General features: G+C 32.6%; 4 protein-coding genes across 4 annotated transcripts; 2 read left to right on the forward strand and 2 right to left on the reverse strand.

Moving 5' to 3' along the window:
- The first annotated feature begins 719 nt into the window (after positions 1–719).
- LOC105221452 (39S ribosomal protein L42, mitochondrial) lies at positions 720–1,250 on the forward strand. The gene has a single exon (XM_011198466.3). The coding sequence runs from the start codon at positions 813–815 to the stop codon at positions 1,179–1,181; it is 369 nt and encodes a 122-aa protein (XP_011196768.1). The 5' UTR covers positions 720–812; the 3' UTR covers positions 1,182–1,250.
- LOC105221451 (cyclin-dependent kinase 10) lies at positions 1,023–3,118 on the reverse strand. The gene is made up of 6 exons (XM_011198463.3): positions 2,576–3,118; positions 2,447–2,519; positions 2,211–2,385; positions 1,952–2,154; positions 1,444–1,890; positions 1,023–1,392 (listed from the first exon to the last, which is right to left on the reverse strand). The coding sequence occupies exons 1-6, from the start codon at positions 2,690–2,692 to the stop codon at positions 1,247–1,249; spliced, it is 1,161 nt and encodes a 386-aa protein (XP_011196765.1). The 5' UTR covers positions 2,693–3,118; the 3' UTR covers positions 1,023–1,246.
- Positions 3,119–4,621: 1,503 nt separating this feature from the next.
- Positions 4,622–9,287, forward strand: LOC105221454 (uncharacterized). The gene is made up of 4 exons (XM_011198468.3): positions 4,622–5,820; positions 7,393–7,567; positions 7,630–7,887; positions 8,552–9,287. Exons 1-4 carry the CDS (start codon positions 5,655–5,657, stop codon positions 9,039–9,041), a joined length of 1,089 nt encoding a protein of 362 aa, XP_011196770.1. The 5' UTR covers positions 4,622–5,654; the 3' UTR covers positions 9,042–9,287.
- Positions 9,209–13,432, reverse strand: LOC105221453 (BOS complex subunit NOMO1). The gene is made up of 7 exons (XM_011198467.3): positions 13,209–13,432; positions 12,560–13,115; positions 12,248–12,499; positions 11,558–12,191; positions 11,321–11,499; positions 10,307–11,268; positions 9,209–10,252 (listed from the first exon to the last, which is right to left on the reverse strand). Exons 1-7 carry the CDS (start codon positions 13,352–13,354, stop codon positions 9,358–9,360), a joined length of 3,624 nt encoding a protein of 1,207 aa, XP_011196769.1. The 5' UTR covers positions 13,355–13,432; the 3' UTR covers positions 9,209–9,357.
- Positions 13,433–17,484: the final 4,052 nt, after the last annotated feature.

Raw genomic sequence — 17,484 nt, forward strand, 5'->3', positions numbered from 1 at the left:
GCAAAACAAACTTCTTCTGAATTGTAAGGGTTACCAAAACAATAAATTAAAAATTTTAGCGTTGTATTAATATATTTGTGCTCAATTTAATTCAGGAACCTCGTCAGATATTGCTTATTTCTTATCTGTCAAATTTGCGCTAATCTTTGATAGATAGTTTTTTAAAATAATATTTAAATTAAATACCACTTTGAAAGTCGATACACCCCTTGCAACTTGAACCTACCCAAAACTTCAATACGATACAAACGATAAGAACAAAATATCTTAAACTAACCAATTTCCATAAGATAGCATAAATATAAAGGAAATGGAGTCTGAGGATAAAAGTTAGCAAATGAAAAAATTTTTGGGGAACCGCCTAAATGAAATGTAAAAGAAATTGCAAAAATAATATAACCGTTTCGCCATACACGAAATGCAAATCCATTTTACGCTCGTTATTCAATGAATAAACATGGGAGAGTACAAGCGGATATTTTTTTTATTTTAGCAATTTTATACATTTGTATATATTTAGAAAAAATCATTTTTTTGTTTTAAAATTTAGCCTATTTTGTTTTTTTTTTCCCCAAAATCACTAATTATGTGCACACAGCGCCATACACTTTAATAGTTAGTTATCGATAATAATCAACAAATATCCCCCGGCATAAACACCGTCTCACCTAGTGAGAAATGACATATTCCACTTATAGTTGTTATCGAAATTGTCGATATTTCATTATCTAGTCGATATCTGCTTTAATCAGCTGTTTCTTGGATGTGAGTTTAATTCGTCAACGAGGAGAAACTAGTTAACTTGTTTAAAGATGTTCTCGTCATTTGTTCGTCGGTTTTCTACTTCAGGAAATGTAGCATCAAAAAATGTATTAGGTGGTAATAGTTTAGTAAACAAAGTAGCAATTACTAATAACGGAGCGTTTTGCGTCGCATGGCATCCTGAGGTAGACTTTCCATATGAACGGTCTAAGCCAATTCCATATCCGATTCATGGTCAGGATAAAACCTTGTTAAACGACAAATACTTAGGAAATACAATTAGCGCTTTTAAAACAAAGACACCTGAAATAGCGCGTCAAGAGCTTATGCAACTCACTTATACTACGAAACATCGTTGGTTCCCGAGATCACGCGATAAGCGTGCAAAGAATACACCGATGGACCGACCTTATTTATAAAAAATATGCAATGTAATGTTATATTTTATTTACTTTATTATTCAAATATATTATATTAGAAACATTTAATCTACACGACGTTTCTTTAATATGCTACCTAATATTGCCGATATTGTTGGCAGTTCAACGGCAGTTTGGTGTCCAGTGGTTTGCTTCGTTTGTGCTAGGTTTCGATGTTGAGGAAATGTTGGCATCAATTTTGGGTCACATGCTGTAAAAACATTGTTCTCATTTAATTTATAATTAACCTTAAAAAACTTACGCAAAGGCGGTTCCTTAAAATAGCTGCTTTGCAAACATTCTTCCGCGGTGGCACGTTTCTTGGGATCATACATAAATAAGAAGTTCAAGAGTCTTAATCCGGCTACAGTCAAATACTGGAATTTTGTTTTTAAATTGTTATAGGGTTGTTGTTTTAATGTAAAATTTTCCAATGCTGGCATTTTAAGAAATTCAGGCCATATATTCTCTGACGGAGTTCCAAGTAAATCTGTTATCAAATCTAATTGCCCGAGCTCTGTATTACCAGGTAGGAGCGGCTTATGAGACAAAAGTTCACCTAGAATGCAGCCAACAGCCCACATATCCACAGATGTTGTTTGTGTTGGCGATCCTAATAATAATTCCGGTGAACGGTACCATAAAGTTACTACTTGTGGGGTCATGGGTGTAGTTGGTTCACCATAAATCCTAGCGAGACCAAAGTCAGCTATTTGAGTAAATGAAAATTATTCAATCATTGCAAGATTACGCCAACAGGAGACATTTACCTATTTTAACACATCCATTGTCAGTCATTAACAAATTAGACACTTTTAAATCACGATGGATTATATATCGGGAGTGCATATACTCCAATCCATGTAAAACTTGTAAAGTAATACATTTGACTTCCGACTCGGAAAAGGGCTGCACCATATTGTCGAGTAATGATGCTAAGTCTTGTTCACAATACTCCATAACAAGAAATATGCTTTTTGAAAATGTAAATAAATAAGTATAGTTTTATGATTTTAAAGATGTGCATACCTTTCCAAGCTTTTTCCCACTACTACATCAAGAAGATTTACAATATTCTCATGTTTACAGGCTTTAAGAATCATTATTTCTCGTAATCCGCTGATAGGTAGACCATCTCTTTCTTGATCCATTCGTACTTTCTTTAAAGCAACTATGCTATTCGTTCGTGAGTCTCTGGCTCGATCTGTTAGCAGACTCTACATTTAAATCAAATTCTCTTACATATACTTGTGCATTATACCTACAAACTATGCCGTAAGTGCCTTCACCAATGCGATTTAATTTGTCATATTCAGTAACGGCACGACATCGGCCATGCTAGAGGAATGATCATGTTATAAAAATTTATAAAACAAAATAAAATTCTAACAAACCACATCAGAATCCTTTATATCAATCGGTTCTCCACTTCTTATTGATATCAAATAACCTTTTCTGGTTACTGGTGCTTGGGGATCCAAAGATTTTATGTGGTCGGTAGGTTCAGACATCTTATAGTTTTTTGTATTTAATAATTCTATTCGCTATACGCTCTAACTTCTATTAACTTAATATATAATAGAAGAATATTTCCAATTTGTACTAAGACTTAGCTACTGACAGCTAGTACTATAACGTTATATTATGAATGGTGATATTTACCACTTTTTTGTTTATGAGAAACGCTCCTATAGCTAATATTTTAATTTGTAATAAACACACACTATATAGTATATAATTAATTCATCCATATGTTTGATTTAGACTGTATTTACACACAGAAACTTCGGCACACAGTACAAACAGTAGAGAACCCTTTTCGTGGGGAATTCTCGGTGGTAAGATAGCCGTCATCTTGGCTTACATAAAGCGAAATTATTTATTTATGCTATATTTCACTTATAGAAGATTTTAACATCAATGTGTGCTATATTATATGCAAAAAAATTATTTAATGTAGATCAAAGTGTTGAATACACTTTGATGTAGCTAAGAAATTTTATAAGTGGTGAAAATAAAATACAACTCTCATACAAGTAATTCTCTGTGGTAAGTTATTTTTGACCACATTTTCTGTCACAAAATTAAAAAAAAAATTATTTTTGCTAGTTTTTACTGAAATTATGTACAAATATTTATATATAAAATAAATTTAAGTATCCACGGTTTATTCATCCAAAAAATACTGTAAATGCGAACATTAAGCTAAAATTAAAAGATTAACTAAATAAGGGGGAAATAATTATCTATGGGAAATACACAAAAAGTTGATGTGCTTAAAATGATGTGTGGTCGCCGCCCTGTTAAAAATTTGGTTGGTAATATCAAATTTTCAAAAAAATTAAAGGGCCAAATGGAGTATTACCAACCCAGGTATGAATTTTTTTTAAATTTGGGATTCAAGAAATATTTGAAAATTTTTGTGAAGATTAAATGCTAGCACAACAACCTAATTACCACAATTGTAGCAAAAACAGCGTAGCACACAATCAAGTACCCCTCTGTGGTGTTGAAAAAGATGAAAAGTAATGTAAACAAACCAAAGGTTTTCTTCTGTATGTACTGAGGTTCGTAGTTTTTATGAATGGGCCAACGAGGAAAGGGAAAGCGCTGTGTTGCCGTCAAAATTGCATATAACACTTTTCGGGGATATATTCAAGTAATTTTATATAGATATTTTTATCTTATATACACTCAATTGTCAACATATAGGGGAACTTCCATAACTCGAAGATCTTCATAACTCGAACTCTTGAATTGGCAATAGCGTTTAGGATCCAAATTTCATACAAATTTCATTCCCTAACTCGAATTTCTATAACTCGAAGGTCTCCATACCTCGCAACTTTCATACAAATTTGGTTCCATAAATCGAACTTTTTGGTCAGGACATAATACAAAATTTAAATTTTACTATCGAGGCAGAATTTTAAAAGAGTCCCTCTATATCTTATGGAGGCGAACAAAAAGTATGATATTACACTTATGGATTGCATATGTAAATCATATAACAAAGGCGTTGAATACAAACGTCAAGAGCCAAACAATTGCAAACTGCAATAGAAAAAATGCAGAATACATGTTTTATCGTACGAACATAAAACTTTTTGCGAATTAAATAAATAAAACTGGGTATAAATCTATATTTTACACCTTTTATTTATATATATGTATATTTTTGTATCCCTTTGTTTCGACCTTCGTCTATGCTTTACGTGTTATTTAATAAATTAAAATGTATTTCAAAGTAAAAACAACAAACATATGTACATATGTATATATTTGTATTGTCATTTTTGTCTAAAATTTGTCCTTTGAGTCGTTTTTACCATTGTGAATAGTATACATATGTAAAACTAACATTAGGTACATATGGGGGGGAAGTTATGACCCGATTTCACTAATTTTTGGCACGGAGACATATAATTAGGAGAATATTCCCTCTGAATTGCTTTAAAATATATGAGAGACTTACCTATATTTTCGGTAAAAAATTTATTAGAAGCACTGAGTTCATGTTCGATATATGAAAACTTATGGTCGATTACGGCGATTTTTGGAAGGGCGGTGCCGCACTAAAAATACTGTATTTGTGCAAAGTTCTGTTCCAATATCCTCACTAGTGCTTACTTTGTATATTGTAAAGTAAACTATTCAGGCAGACTTCAAAGTTCTGGTATATGAGAAATAGGCGTGGTTGTGAACCGATTTGGACTATTTTCACAACATTTCATTGGGAAGCTAGGAAGATATTATGAACCGTTGAATTTGGTCGAATCATTGAAATTGGTCGAGTAGTTTCGGATATATGATTTTTGAGCCATAAGTGCGGAGGCACGGCCATTTAAAATTGTGTATACCAATTTGAGTGCAGCCTTTCTGTACCATCTTTATAATAAGGTCCTTACTGAGTTAAAGCATTTTTAGCAGTTTTCAACATAACCTTTGTAGGTGGGACCGATTTCCCCAATTTTTTTGCTGTTAAGGAAATGCCCGGATTTCAACTTTACTAGTCACCCTGATCAGTCTGGTATATATATATAACACTATATCTAGCACGTTTAGTTTTAGGACTTACAAACAACTGTTATGTGAATAAAACTATTATACGATCTTAGCAACTTGTTGCGAGAATATAAAAATACTTAAAATAACAACAACAAGAAAGTAAATTATACCTATTAACATTTAGTGTATCGCTGATGAATTCCGCACGCTGTGTAATATTTGTCCGAGCTGCACAGAGTCGCCATCGCATAAGCGGCCATATGTATGAACATGTTTTATTTGGTTAACAATTAGACGCATAATTATCACATGTGGCTTAAATATTTCTATGTAAATGCTGTCGGATATAAAAACAAATTGCATTTCCTTACCGGATGTCAGTGAAGTGGTGACTATTGCCATTGAAAAAGTCAGAGTAAAAGCTTAATAAAAGTATAAGAGATACGGAAAGTTTTGTTTAACAAAATGAATAGGATTTTATTGTTGGTTTTAACCGTCGTTGTATATTTTGCAATTGTGCATGGTGAAAATTCGTTACAATCTGAAAAAAGTCAGGTTTTGCAAAGAAGCCATAATACAGACTTACAGTTTGAGGCAAGGACAAGAAAACATCATCATCATCATAAATTATGTAAGAAATTACTTGTATGAATATAATTAAACATGCGAGTGGTTATGAATAGTATTTACTAATATTATCGAATAACGCATGGTCTAAATTATTGAAATAATTGTTATAATATATGTACATACATATATAACGCATGGTCTAAATTATTGAAATAATTGTTATAATATATGTACATACATATGTATACATGTGCTTCCACAATTATAATTTTCTTTAAAGTGGTACGCACACTCAGAAATAAAATTAAAAAATGAAATTTTTCATTTTGTTTACCTTGATTTCGTCATTATGTGATACAATTTTACAGTTAATTATAATTAAAAAATTTAATCTTTGTAAAAACTTTTTAAAAGGTAAGGTGCAGTTTGTAAATGCAATGTAATCGACGCCAAATATAAAAAGTACCACAAACATCGTATTCAAGAACATATACGTGGTATAACGTGTTTTGAAACATATCGCTTTATTACTATGATAAAGCGTCGATTTAATAATCCCCGATCATCCCAATCAACGGAATGAATCTCTATTCGCAGAATAACAGTCACGACTCATAATCTTATACATAGTTGCCTGAACATAATATAAGTGATAACGGATAATATCGGAACATAACCTCTCTGTAGAGCAAAGATATTTACCTCGTATATATAAATAAATCAAAATATAAGATATCTTAATAGATTATTACGATATTTCACCGCCTAATGTCTAATATGGAGACTTTCCATTTTTTTCGTAATAGTTATACTCAGCTTCAGTATGGACTATGGCTTTATGGCTTTATCAATTAGATGTACATATATCAATGATCCATATTCAAATATTTGTATGTACATATATTGAAAATTAACATCAATACTTTGATACCGATGCATTTGTAAATATTGTGTCACGATTATAAGTTTTAGGAAAAGTTAAAGCTTTCTTGCTCATGAATTATCACTTTTCACTTTCGTTAATGGCTTTACCTTACTTTCATTTAAGTTTGTTTATTACGGCTACAAGTGTACATATGTATATGCACATATATTTTTTCACAGATCGCAAGTTACAGGTGATCGGTATAAATTTATCCACGTATCAATATAAAAGGTGAAAGTGAGTGGTACTTTTTTAACATATGTACATACATACATATGTGTGTTTGATAATAGAACAAATACATTAGTGAACACCACTATATGGCACATAAAAAATATTTGTTGATTTTATTATTTTTTTAGTATTATATTTAAGCATGTAAAATTTATACATACATTAATCGATCGGCGTAGAAGGGGTCTGTGTTTTCTAATGAATGACAATTTGTTTTAATAATTGACGTTTACAAGTTTTTCCATTAGCACCTATTTATTGGAAAAATCTGCTAAATATAATTTCCCCACATACCATAAATATTATATTATATAAAAATAGTATAGAAAGTTTAGTAATAAACATAATACGTATGTATATGAATGTAATATACATACATATATAAGAATAACATAATAATATAATCTACATAAATACATTTGCAGAAAGAAACCATGATCATATTTATGAAAAAAAAATTTTGCGAATTTTTAGGGTACCTTTGGGGTTGGCATGCTCTCGCTATTGCGTATTGGGTCAAAGTGAAACTAATCGTTGTGGGCTTCTTCGTCGGAAGTGCGATATTTGTAGCTTTACGCTATGCGTGGCCTCATAAATGTTCTACCGGTATTGTTCATGACTCCCCGTCAATTGTGTATGATCACCCGCCGTAAGTTGTAATAAAATAATTTAAGTAAAATATGTTACAGGTTATTCATATTTATCTTATAGACCTGCATTTGCTAATGATCATGTTCCTTATTCCCTTGATCATTCCCCACACTTCGATCAATCGTTTTCCAACTCCGACACTGTTGATCCTTATTCTGCCTACGCTGGTTCGTATTCCGAAGATATTACAGCTACTGCAGAAGTGGTATCACCAACAGCACCAAATACTCACAGGGTTGGTCGTAGGAGTGTGTCCCACGCTACAAAAGTGAAACGTCGACAACAACAACCCGAATCATTGTGGAAAACTGAGGATAGGTATGTTCAAATAACTCTGCAATTGGTGACATTTGTTACACGCCTTAACATTTCTATAAGTAAACTGACTTAGAAAAAAATGTTCGAGGTTTAAGTGGCCCTTTTCGTTTTGTTTGTTTTTAATATTTTCATTAAAAAATATTTACATAAGTTTTGCAATATATTGTACATAAAGATATATTATCTACACATATACATATCGCTCATTTACTTGAATAGTGTTACAACTCAAAAATATCGATATATGCCCCTGCGGTTAATTGCGAGGTAAGTTGGCGAGGTCACAGCCCAAAAGATATTTTTTGTCCACCAACACTTCAAAATAAGTAAATTTTATAGTAACGATGAGAATATTCAAAATAATTACTACGATCATAATTGGTTACTTCGGCAGCAAAAAATGTTGATATTGACGACATTAACTTGAAGAAACAAGCGTTATTGCCAGATATTTAAACCGACTTTATCGAATGGAATATAATTTAACGTACACATTTTGATATAACTTATTTGAATTTGTTTCATATTCATGTTATTACTTCTTATTTTTACAAGTACATATTCATGCTAGAATATTTGTTTTACTGGCTATTTAGTATGCCATTGAGGTTGCGTCTAGCATTTCACCGGAGTTATATTTATTTACAGTAATTTTACTTTTCAGGATTGCCGAATTGATGTTTGACTTTTTAGGCTTGGATTCAATGGCCTGTCGACGTCGTTTTATCTGTGAGATGGAGTTTCGATCGCGTCTTAATCCACTTAGTGGTATGGCTTTTCGAATTTTGGGGCGTGGATTATTTGAAAAATATATGAATGTACGTAATAAACTTGGACGGGCTCAATCATTCGCTGAATGCACTACAGTTAACCCACAGTGTAAATTTATAGAGCAAAATAACTCGGAACCAGTATCAACTGAAATATTAGCTTCAGATAATCAATCCAGCGGTGGTACTGACGCAACTACTCATATTAATAATGAAATCATCGACAGTTTAGAAGAAAATCAAACCAGTTTTAATAAACCTAACATTAATTTGGAAATTCAAAATGAAGGCAACTTACAAGCGGAACGTAGGTATATAGCATATCTTAGACACAGTAATTTAGATAGCTCGACCAATATTGAAATGAGGCGTAAATTAAAATGATTGCAGGAGTGTACGAATAACCCTTAATAAATTAATTTATTTATATTAGCATAAGTATTTCAGTAAACTAAAGAGATAATTTATTTATGTATATATTTGTTGTATAATACTTAAAACGCATAGTTCATCACAGAACAGCATTTGTTAAACAAAACAAAAAACGATAATTGGTTCGGTCTAAATAATTTATTTCGACAGTGTTTAATTGTATCTTTTTACAATGGATAATAAATTTAAAATACTTAATTTGCATCAATATTTTACTTAGATAGGGTACACAATTAACCGAAAATAGTTAAGTGAACCTGATTTAGTATCATATTCTTTTAGCTTTTTTTTTTGTTACTGAATTTATTTGATCAGCAATTTTATCAATTTTTCTTTGATTTATTGGTTCGACATTACGTAATTCCTTTTTTCTGCTGATTTCCTGCTTTTGTGCAATGTCACGAGCTATATTATTTCCTTTATTCCAGATAAAGTTTAAGAAGTCCATAGCAATATCTTGTTTAAAGAAAGCAATCGACACCAAAGCAACTAAAATTAGAGCTGAAATTGAGTTTTGATTCAAATCCGCTTCAGCTGTACGTATCTCTGGTTTGAAATTCATTTCAATAAGTATTGAACTGGTGTCTGCCACAAAAGTTTCCATTGGTAATATATAAGAGTAAGTCTTATCGGAAAGCGTCGATTTGAGTTCCACAATATAGCTCTTACCATCCAGAGGGATCCGCGGAAGAAATACCATAATGCCAGGATTAAAATTTGATTTTGTATTCAAAGGGGTTTCCACACGTTGCGAATATATTGGTGAATCGGATGCACCTTTACGGTACATAAAAATACGAAATGTTTTGTAATGATCATTTAGTGTAGCACAAACACGTACTATAACATCAACGAATGTAATAGGACTTATGGCGATTAGATTCACACCACGTATATCGGTTTTTGCTATTTCAACTATTCGGGTCTCAGGAATTGAGCGTGCAATGTTTGAATCAGGACTGCCAATATCTTTGGGTTTTAAAATATAAGTACAGCCTGGTTGCAGTCCACGTAAACGATACTGGCCATTATTTTCACTCGTTGTTTCTTCTTGTTGATGTTGACAACTTTCGTCGGAGAGGGCTTCAATATTAATTTGTCCGAACGGCTCACCATTTAACGAATTTATCGATCCAAAAATGGAAAACGCCACACGCTTTCCGCTAAACAACAATTCAGATATTCAAATTACCAACTAATTTATTTCTCATACTTACATAAATTCTAAGTTGCTAGTTTCTCCATCCTTGATATCAATAATTTTCGATGAAGGTTCAAATTTATATTCTTTCATCATGGGTCGCAAAAAATAACGTGATGGTGAAAGTGAATGGAAATTAATTGGCTCTTCTGCCGTAATCAAATTCCTACGATAACTTTCTGCTCCGCTTAACGACAGTAACACACCACTTAAAGTTTTGCCTTCCTCATCTTTGACATTCACAATGATCTCACACAATTTATGCACTTGAAATGAAGATGTATGCCAATTGTAATCAGAGAAAACATATGATTCTTTTTCAGCTTTTAATTCATATTTGAGATTATCATCAATAGGTCCGAATGTGAATTCGCCGTTTATATTGGTATGCAAAATTTGTGAAGTTAGTTCTTGATTATCTGGGTAACTTAAAATTACTGTAGCATTCGCCAAAGCTGGTACAACTTTCCCTTTAATGATCAAGCCTCGCGTAGCAACAAAATTAAATGCAACGTCTACGCAATCGTTACCCCCTATTAATTCTTTGTTTTGAGGCGAAAAAAGTAAAACGTCACTTTGTGGTGTAATATGTATTATTTCCTGTGGTTGCAAGTGAACATCATATCGGAATGCATATTTCCCGTCAACTTTATGAGACTCAGCGATTGGTGTTACAGTATGCTTGCCAATTGATTTTGATTCCACAATTAAACGCAGAGAATCAATATTTGCATCTGAAGAAAGTACACGAACTCCTATTTTATGAGCTGTAGCAGTTATTATAACGGGGTTTTTTTCGGCTGTATTAAATGAATTAGGTAGGGTTTCGTCATATAAATGGCAACCTTCCAATTTAAATTTATATGTGCCGAACGTAGGCACACAAAATGTATTAACACCTGTTAGTAATTTAAGGGTATCCACTAATAATTGTTGTTGCTGAACAGGAACCACTGTGTCAGTGTAAGAATATTTCATCTAAAAAAAATTTATTATGTTTCTATTTAATACTGAATATTATTCAACTCACAATAGCGCGATGGCTTGATATTATAGTAACTTCATATCCTCTTTGAAGAAATGCTGGCGCAGTTTGTCTAACTGTAGCCACGTTGACGAAGACAGTAGTAGAATCAAAACACAAATTCTCTTGACTTATTGTTAACTCATATGCACCCGGAAGTATATCTTGGAATAAATACTTTCCACCTTTTGAGACAAAATTGTTAAAAACAATTTGTTACACATTTTCACACAACATTTTTACCTTTTGCTCTTAACTTCTCTGTGTGGCCTGTGCGCTGTCCATCTGAATTTAATGAGTTCAGTGTAATTTCTGCCGCTGTGCATATCTCAGAAGCATCTGGAAGACATTTCACTTCTCCAGACAAAATTGCGCGTAGTTGTGAAAATAATATATCCTTGAGTGGTTGGTATTGTACTTCAATTTGTTGTTGTACAGGAAAAAATTGAATACCACTATTTTTATCTGGGTCTGTAGTCAAGACTTCAACATTATATTTTCCACTTGATAAATATGTGCACCAATCTCCAGATTCGGACTTGCTTGAAACTGTTGTGTGAAAAACGGGTGAATGCTTGGTAATACCAATAACATATGATTTTTGGGAAACGACTTTTCCACAAACTTCATAAGCTACAGGAACTAAATCAGCAATATTTGGTGTATTTATTTTTAAATCAAGTTCTTGTTCACCAAACTGATATTGTGGGTATTCCGCACGAAGTTTATAATACCCTGGCTTTACATTTTCTAAAGTATAGCTACCGTCTTTATTCGACTTTGATATAGCTTCATTGTTCAAAAATACTATAGCACCTTCTATAGGTAATCCAGAATGTGATTTAAGAACTTTCCCAGAAACAGTGAAACCAGTAATCTATCAAATAATCGAATTATTTTTATGAAATAAAAAAAATATATTTTTAAACTTACTTTGAATTCATCTTTAATTAAGAGGGTATCTTTGTCAACTTCCAACTCTATGACCATCGGTGTTATGTGTAATTTATGTGTTGAATTTTCCACAATTGGCTGCACCAAATATTTGCCTGGTGGAACACCTTTGAAAATGTAATTACCTTTTTTGTCCACTGAAGTTTGGCAGCCCGAAAGTTTTTCATAATTTGAGTTATTAATTGATAATTCACCATGTCTTCCTTGGTCACATAATAATGGAAGTGTTTGCTTTTAGAATAAATCGTGAACATTAGTAAATTAAATAGTGGAATAAATATATAATCCTACCCCTTTCTTTCTGAAAAGTGCCAACTCAATCCCTCCGGTTAATTGACCATTCGAATTAAAATGACCGAGTACGTCAAAACCCCCTACAACTAAGGAATTTTCAGGTAATTCAGTATTACCACTCTCCACTAAAACGTTGTGTTCAGATTTTGAGAAATGCCATCTCGGATGCGTTGCGAACAATTTATATTTTCCTGGTATTATAGGGGTAAACGAAAAAATTCCATTTGTATTTGTCACAACGTGACGTTCTTTGTTTTCAGCTTCCGAAATTAAATGGACGTTAACGCCATGTGCACCACTATTGATTTGGCCCGCAAGTGCTACTTTACCAGTAATACCAAACCCTTTAAACACAAAGTTCACATCTTTGCCTTGACTACAAATGTCATTTTTTCCATCAAAATTAAGTTCCACTTGTTGTGGCTCGAAACTCCACCCTGGAGGCGGTGAAACTTGTAAGAGATATTCACCCTTATCATAAATAGGCAAAAAATAATATCCATTTGAAGGAGAACAATCGGTTTTATCCTTTAGAGAACCTTGCCTTGTCAGCCTAATTGAAAATAAAATATTTTAAAGTTATAGGTTAGTGGCCAAAAGTAGTAAGCAAAATTAGCAAATCATGTGAACATAAATATCTACTTACAACTTCACTTCTACTTTGGAAAAGTCAATTTCTGCATGACTTTTTAGGAAGCCTCCACATCCTAACACATCATCTGCAGTGGAATAATAGAGAATGCAACTAAATTCCGTTAATAGTATTAAATAAATTAAACGAATTACGTTCATTTCATTTATGTGTTAAATACAGTCGGTAACAAATGTGGGATGATACTGATTACTTGTTGTCTCCAAAGGCAATAGCTGTTATCTCGTTAATCTTATCAGAGACAATATTGCCAACGCAGCCCGCACGGTTCTTATGGTTGGTAAGAGCCCTTTCACACAGGCAATTCCTGTTGCGGCAATTCTTAGTTTTATAGGAGAGGGGGCGACGAGGAGAGGAGAATCGCGCCGAGTCTGATGTTTTCGGGCAACACGCTTTGTGTTCTTATTCGGAACAGTTCGCTGATAGCAGTGTTGCATTTGCGCACATTTTAAAATTAATGTATACAATATAATGGAGAATAACGATAAAAATTAGTTAATGAAATATATTTTTTTGTTTGGAAACGATGTGTACAAGAAGTTGAGAAAATTATATGAAAGAGAATGAGAGAAATACACGAACAGAGTTGTCGAAAAAGAATTGCTCGTGTGAACGCAATGGGCGACAGCAAAAGAGATCGCTAACAGTAAATAGAATAATTTCTCGTATAATTATTGATGCCCATATGCTGTAATTTTACTAATTCAGTAGCTCCGTTCTCATTTTTACAAAAAACGGAAAACATATATAAAGTTTCAGCTACTGTATCTTACCTATCTTCCCTGCAAGACAGGTACCGGCGAATTCTCCGGTGAAATGCCAGGGAGCGGTACCCGCAGTTTCAATGAAAGTTTCTATGCCATTCTTAAGGGCGAATTGACAAAAGTACCCGAAACTATTGTGTACGTTTGATCGTTCATCCCTTTCTTGCACATTACATTCATCATTTAGCAATGTATATATACCTCTTGCACAATTTGGGGAATGGTATTGGTACAATCACGGATGAAAGACCCAATACTGCGAACCAAAACTCCACGTGCACTTTCAGTACTGCGACCCACAAAAGCCCAGAAACTATACCCTCTGTTTTCGGTTAGTTCTACCAAAATCCCAAAAGAGAATTTAATAACAAAATCATTAATTATATTACATATTTATTGAAAATATCATGCCATTTAGTTGTTTATTATTATATTTACTTTATAGATATATTATCGTACTACACAATATACATATGTATAAAGTAGGTGAAAATAAATATTTGAACAATTTTTGCTATCGGACAAAGGCTGGAGGAAGAGTGGAAAATGTCAAATACCCCGTGCGGTCTGGAAGTGTAAGCTGCGCACATTATGTGAGGACTCTTTTGGTTTCTTTCGGAGTTTTTATAAGATCTGTTCTTTCATTAATTTTACTAGTACTAGATTCATCTGGGAGGAGGGTTTCTATAAAATATAAAGTAAAATTTGAATTTTAACAACATAAAAGTTAGTAATTCAAGTCTTAACATCCATGCTCTTGCTGTAGTATTTCCATTGAACTAAATTCGGTGAATTTATGTCCTTGTAAAGCGATACAACAACGTTATGATTCCTCAATACAAGGTGAAAATGAATCAAAAAAGTTCTCCTAATTAAACATACAAAAAGTTTTTAAATTTCTATGAGCACAAACATTCACTTAATTTACCCTTTAATTTCCGTGTTTTAGCTGCTAATGGCACGGCCAAGTGCCAGTAAGCTCAAAGATACTGAAACTGCTTTGCCCTCTAGCTCATTGGCAAAATCCAGTTGACACACGTCGTGATAATAAACGGTTTCAAAAACACCTAAACCATGTCGTTCCAATTCTCGTGCTTGTGTTGACCAAAAGGTTTAATTGCACGCAAAAAAGTGACATTAAACGTAATATCTGGTGTGTGAATGATTTGTGTTCCATGTAGCAGCGTTTGCGTCCATAGTTTTGGATTTGCTTGGAGCACATATTCCATCGCTTCGAAAGTTCTACGCTGCTACAATAAGTGACACCAATAAGTTTGCGTACCTTTAATGCGCCATATGAGGTTTGAAATATCTGTGTGGAAAATTAATTAGAATTTAAGGCAAGATAATATTATTATATTCAACAATTATTTACGTATTCAATGGTTTCGCCACTGATGTTGACCATTGTTGGCTTCTATTGCGTGCTTCGAATTGATAGTGCAATGAAGTATTACCGTATCACCCTCTTCAATTCCATATTTTGGCCTTAGAAAACTTTTATTTTACGTTTTACTTATTTAAAAATGCGTGCTTCAATAATTTATACATTAATTAGGCTACAGATCACTGAATTAAATAAAGCACGCCAAATAATACTTCACAAGCAGCCATGATATAGCTCAAAACAAAACTTGTTCAAACACGAGAACTTTGGTTGTTTCTATCTATCATTCAGGGTGCTGTATGAGAGAAGAGTTGAGTTAAATGTTTATGCACATTTTACCCTTTGTTGTGTATGTGTGTGTGTAGTGGTGTTATTAAAATTCCTTTGAATGTGTTGGAGTTTCAGTACCCATGACTTGCTGGGTTTGTTTTGCAAAAATGAATTATTATTGGCAACAAAAGTATTGCCCATTCCGTCTATATGGGTTTTTCGAGTCGGACAATTTTCTGCATTCCGTTTCCTATAATTTTCTAATAATTCTTTTATGTTTCTAATTAAATAATTTTTAAATCCTTTTCTTAAAATTTTGTATTTGGTGTTTACACGATTTTTTTAAACTACTACTAGGTTAAGTAAATATAATTTTAATATTTAAACATAAGAAAATTCCCCACAATTCAAATTGAAGTGAATAGAGAGCATCGAATATAAAAAGGGTTCAACAGTTTTAGCAGCGTGATATTTTAGTATCAAATTAACTTGTGCTGTTGTATAATATTATACTGAAATAGTAATATACTCAGAAACCACAGTTATTGTAAAAATTATAACTATATTATAAATGTTTTTAAAAAAGAGCAGTCTGGTTGATTCACGGCGTAGAATACTAACAGTAAATACATATGTATGTATGTTTCTGAGTAAAACAGTATGAGGTGCAAAAGTTATATGAAACTCTCCAAAACTTTCTTATCCTTATACGCTGAATATAATAATTTTAGTTGAAAATGGAACAATAAATTTCTGGTTGATTTATTATAAGTCTATAGTTCAGTACTTTCTAACATATTGAAGTATGAACTTTTTTTGATTTGCAATTGGAGCGTTATTGGCAGGGGCGAACGCAACGCGTAATTCTACATAGTCATTTGAAAAATTGTAATTTGTTGTTTTCAAAGCAATCTTTTTGCCGACGATGTATGAATATGTAAAATAAATGAATACATTAGTCACTAACAGGGGGCCGTTTTGATACAATTGTATCTTCTAAATTTTGTGATTTGATACTTTTTTGTTCACAAACGGCCTATTTTGATACTTTTCTGCTGATAGAATTTAATTTTTTGAAACTATGAAAATGTTAAACTAAAAACAAACCTATTGTATCTGGATATTATTAAAAAGTTGTGGGAATGTAGGCCAATTAAAAAACCCAGTAAAATATAAACTGAACTTTGCCTTATAACTCTGTGGCTGCTGAACTAGTTTTTTTAGATTTAAGGGGAATTGTGAGTCGAAAATGGACTTATTTTGAAAATTAGTTCTGAACTGAAAAGTCACCAATAAGGTTACTATTATTTTTTTTAGAGTTTATTGTTAATCATAATACAGGAAAAATTTGAAAAATTATTATTATGACTTTCAGTTTTCGTTCCATGAGCAAACTGTTGTGAAATAAATTTAAATTAAAAAAAATTATGCTATTTGCAAAAAAATACTTGAGTGTCTTAACTTAACCGCTGATGTAGAAGATCCCGATGATTTCGTTGCTGAATTTAGAATGTGGAAAAGGTTAAAAATCTTTTCTTCAGATTATATTTTCTAACTAAAATTTTGAATATATTTTCAGGAACTGGTTAAATCAAACAAAGAGATCCAAACCTTTTTTAGACGCGTTGAATTGTTGCGATGCAAAAATTTTCAAAACAGTGCATCGTTTTTTAAAGATTGGAGCCATAATCCCTATATCTGTCGCTTCAAGTGAACGCTCGTTTTCCTCACTTCGCAGGCTTAAAACATATTTAAGAAATAAAACTGGAGAAGCACGCCTGAACGGAATGGCTCTCTTGAATATCCATAGAGATATAGACGTGACGGAGGAAGAGATTTTAAATGTTAT

This window comes from Zeugodacus cucurbitae, chromosome 6 (genome assembly GCF_028554725.1).
Source record: "Zeugodacus cucurbitae isolate PBARC_wt_2022May chromosome 6, idZeuCucr1.2, whole genome shotgun sequence".
In the NCBI taxonomy this organism is placed as follows: Eukaryota; Metazoa; Arthropoda; class Insecta; order Diptera; family Tephritidae; genus Zeugodacus; species Zeugodacus cucurbitae.